We start from the raw sequence: 2,704 nt of genomic DNA on the forward strand, positions 1-2,704 counted from the left end.
TCCTTTCATGTTTCGTCTTTTGTGCATGGACGCCTGTTGCAATTTCCAAGAATGATTTTCCTTAATTATATATATACATAGGAATGCGATGATGATTAGTTAAAATATATTTTAGTTAGATTTAATTTTAATGCTCCTAGCCATCTTTGAAATACGCACCAGCGCGTAACGACAATTCTAATAAATGCCCTCAATTAATAATGTTATGTCTATTTACAAGGCAAGTTCATAGAAGCCTTTTTTTAAAAAAAGAAAATGGATTTCGCCAATAATAAGATGCATCGGTTAAGTCCGAGGGAACTAGACTCCAAAGGGCGACCCTAAACCATAAATATACTGGCATGCCTATTCTCAACATCACTGGTCATTGGATAACACCGTCTTAAGCATATACACTGCCTGGCTCTCGTCCAACGGAAAGTTACAATGGAGCGTTTCTCTACTGCCTTCGAACTACCCCGCGACGTTTGGTCAGCCATAGCCATTAAAGTCGCGACGACATCGATTAAGGATCTGTGCAGGTTCCGTATGACGTGTTGCGTTGCGCGCAATGTAGGCGAGGAGGATACTGTGCTCAGGATGGTTTCCATACCAGTCCCGAATGACATGAATTGGTTGTGGCTACGGGACCCTATTGGGCGAAGATTTTTTGAGAGGTACATTGAGGTTGGTCACCCGGAACTTATGTTTCGGGAGGCGCTGCGGGAGCTCTACATACGACGTAACCACCCCGTCGGTTGGAAAATGCTGCAGAATGCAGCAAGAAACGGGTTGGACGCTGCCAAGTACGCACTTTCAATGGAGTTGCTCATCCGAAGGAACGACAGCGACGCCAAAAGAGAAGGTTTGGAAATATTTCGCACGCTCGAAGCGGGTAACTTACTCTCCGCATGTTACTCGAGTTGCTTTGCAGTCCTCACAATTTCTTGGCCGGATGAAGTTCAGATGCCGGAAAAGGTAGAAGAACATACTGTCTGTGACTCGACTAGATGCTTGACCCGGGGCCACATGGGTCTTCTCTATGACTACCGCCGAAGGGCGACAAAACGGGGCTCCGTCCACGGTGTCGGAGGCGCCGACCATATCCGGTGCATTCGCTGTCGCGTCGACTACGAGGTGGAATGATTCGTTGACATTGCTAGGGTTTAGGATTGTTATGCATATTAGGTTTAGTATTGACATATAATATTTCGGTTTAGTATCGACGTATAATATTAGGTTTCGTATTGAAAATTTGAAACATCGTGTAATCAATGCTTTGTTTTTTATATATCCACTATGTAAATATTTATCAATGATTTATTTTAAATAGCGATTATCTAGTCTATTAACATACAAATATTTTTTAGTTAAACCGATATTTATTATATATAGATATAGTAAAAGTATAGTTAACCAATAAAATTTTTGAACAATGTCTAAACAATGTCAATTAATATGATTAATATATTAAACTTAATTAATAGCATTAAATTATGATATAACAAAACATAAAAGAGCAAGAAAAAAAAATTGGGAATCCCCAAGCGATGAAATGGAAAAAAAGGAACTAAAAGAGGAAGTTATTGACCGGTTAGTTAAAAAAATCAACATAAAAAAATATAAATACAAGGGACGTGTTTGCTAAGGAAGCCGTATGAGAGCCGACGGGAAACTAAACTGGCACGCTCCCTAAACGACGTGATTGTAGCTGAGTAGGTGTAGATGCACGGTACATAACCGATGGGATACCATCGCACACGGCACCGGGTGACTATAAAGACACCGTAAACAACAGCCATTGAGATAACTACTTGGAGCCTTTCTGTTATCCACTACTTACACATAACCGACCATTTAGCTATCGTGTGAGGCGCTCAATACAAAGAGATGAGATGTATCGTCCGACAGGCCCAGCCAACCTTCCCCACGATGTATGGACCTTAATTGCCGGAAGGACCGCAGCACAGTCTGTCAGGGACTTGTGCAGTCTCAGGATGTCGTGCACCGCTGCACGTAATGCAGGGGAGGAGGATTTCGTTTACCGATGCGCCAATATTCCAATTTGGGACCAATGATGGTGGAGTGTGAGTCCCATGCACCAGCCGGGAAGAAACTTCTTAGCGCGATGCAGGCAGAGCGGGCACCTGGAAGTTCTGTTTCGGTCTGCTGTGTCTGACCTTTTCCTAGGCGGGTGTCATTTTGCGGGGATGGAAACCATGCACGTTGTCGCAGCCCAGGGCCATTCGGCAGCCCAGTACACAGTGGCGATGATGCTGATGCTACGCGACAACGCCGAGTCAAAGAACAAGGGCTTACAAACATTTCATGGGCTTGAGGCGGCCGGTGCCCTAACAAACTGCAAATTGGTGTTCCGCGGCGTTGTCTAGGGGACGTGGAGACACCTCCGTCGCCTGCCAATGCTAAACGCAGAGAATCAAGTCTGTTCTTCGCATGCATGTCCAAGCCGTGGAAACATGGGTGCTATTTACCGCCATCAATGCTATGGAAGAGGGTGGGACGTAAACGACGGTGATGGAGGTGCTGCTCATATTCCGTGCGTGCATTGTAGGGTTGATTATGAATTGATCCTGTTTGTCCACCTCTTTGACTGATAGGATAGAATTGGGTTCTAAATATTTTTTTGGTTATCCTATGTAATATATGTATTATCACTATTATGTAATAATTTTTGCAACTGTTTGACTCGTTTTGGCACTGTTTG

At 43.8% G+C, this 2,704-nt stretch overlaps 1 protein-coding gene across 1 annotated transcript; it reads left to right on the top strand.

Moving 5' to 3' along the window:
- The first annotated feature begins 426 nt into the window (after window positions 1-426).
- On the top strand, window positions 427-1,125 carry LOC130966810 (uncharacterized). The gene has a single exon (XM_057891634.1). It carries the CDS (start codon window positions 427-429, stop codon window positions 1,123-1,125), a length of 699 nt encoding a protein of 232 aa, XP_057747617.1.
- Window positions 1,126-2,704: the final 1,579 nt, after the last annotated feature.

The sequence above is a fragment of the Arachis stenosperma genome, chromosome 3 (assembly GCF_014773155.1).
Source record: "Arachis stenosperma cultivar V10309 chromosome 3, arast.V10309.gnm1.PFL2, whole genome shotgun sequence".
Lineage (NCBI taxonomy): Eukaryota > Viridiplantae > Streptophyta > Magnoliopsida > Fabales > Fabaceae > Arachis > Arachis stenosperma.

Bases quoted from the DNA above. Each gene is read 5' to 3' on its own strand.
- LOC130966810 (XM_057891634.1), top strand. From the start codon at position 427: ATGGAGCGTTTCTCTACTGCCTTCGAACTACCCCGCGACGTTTGGTCA.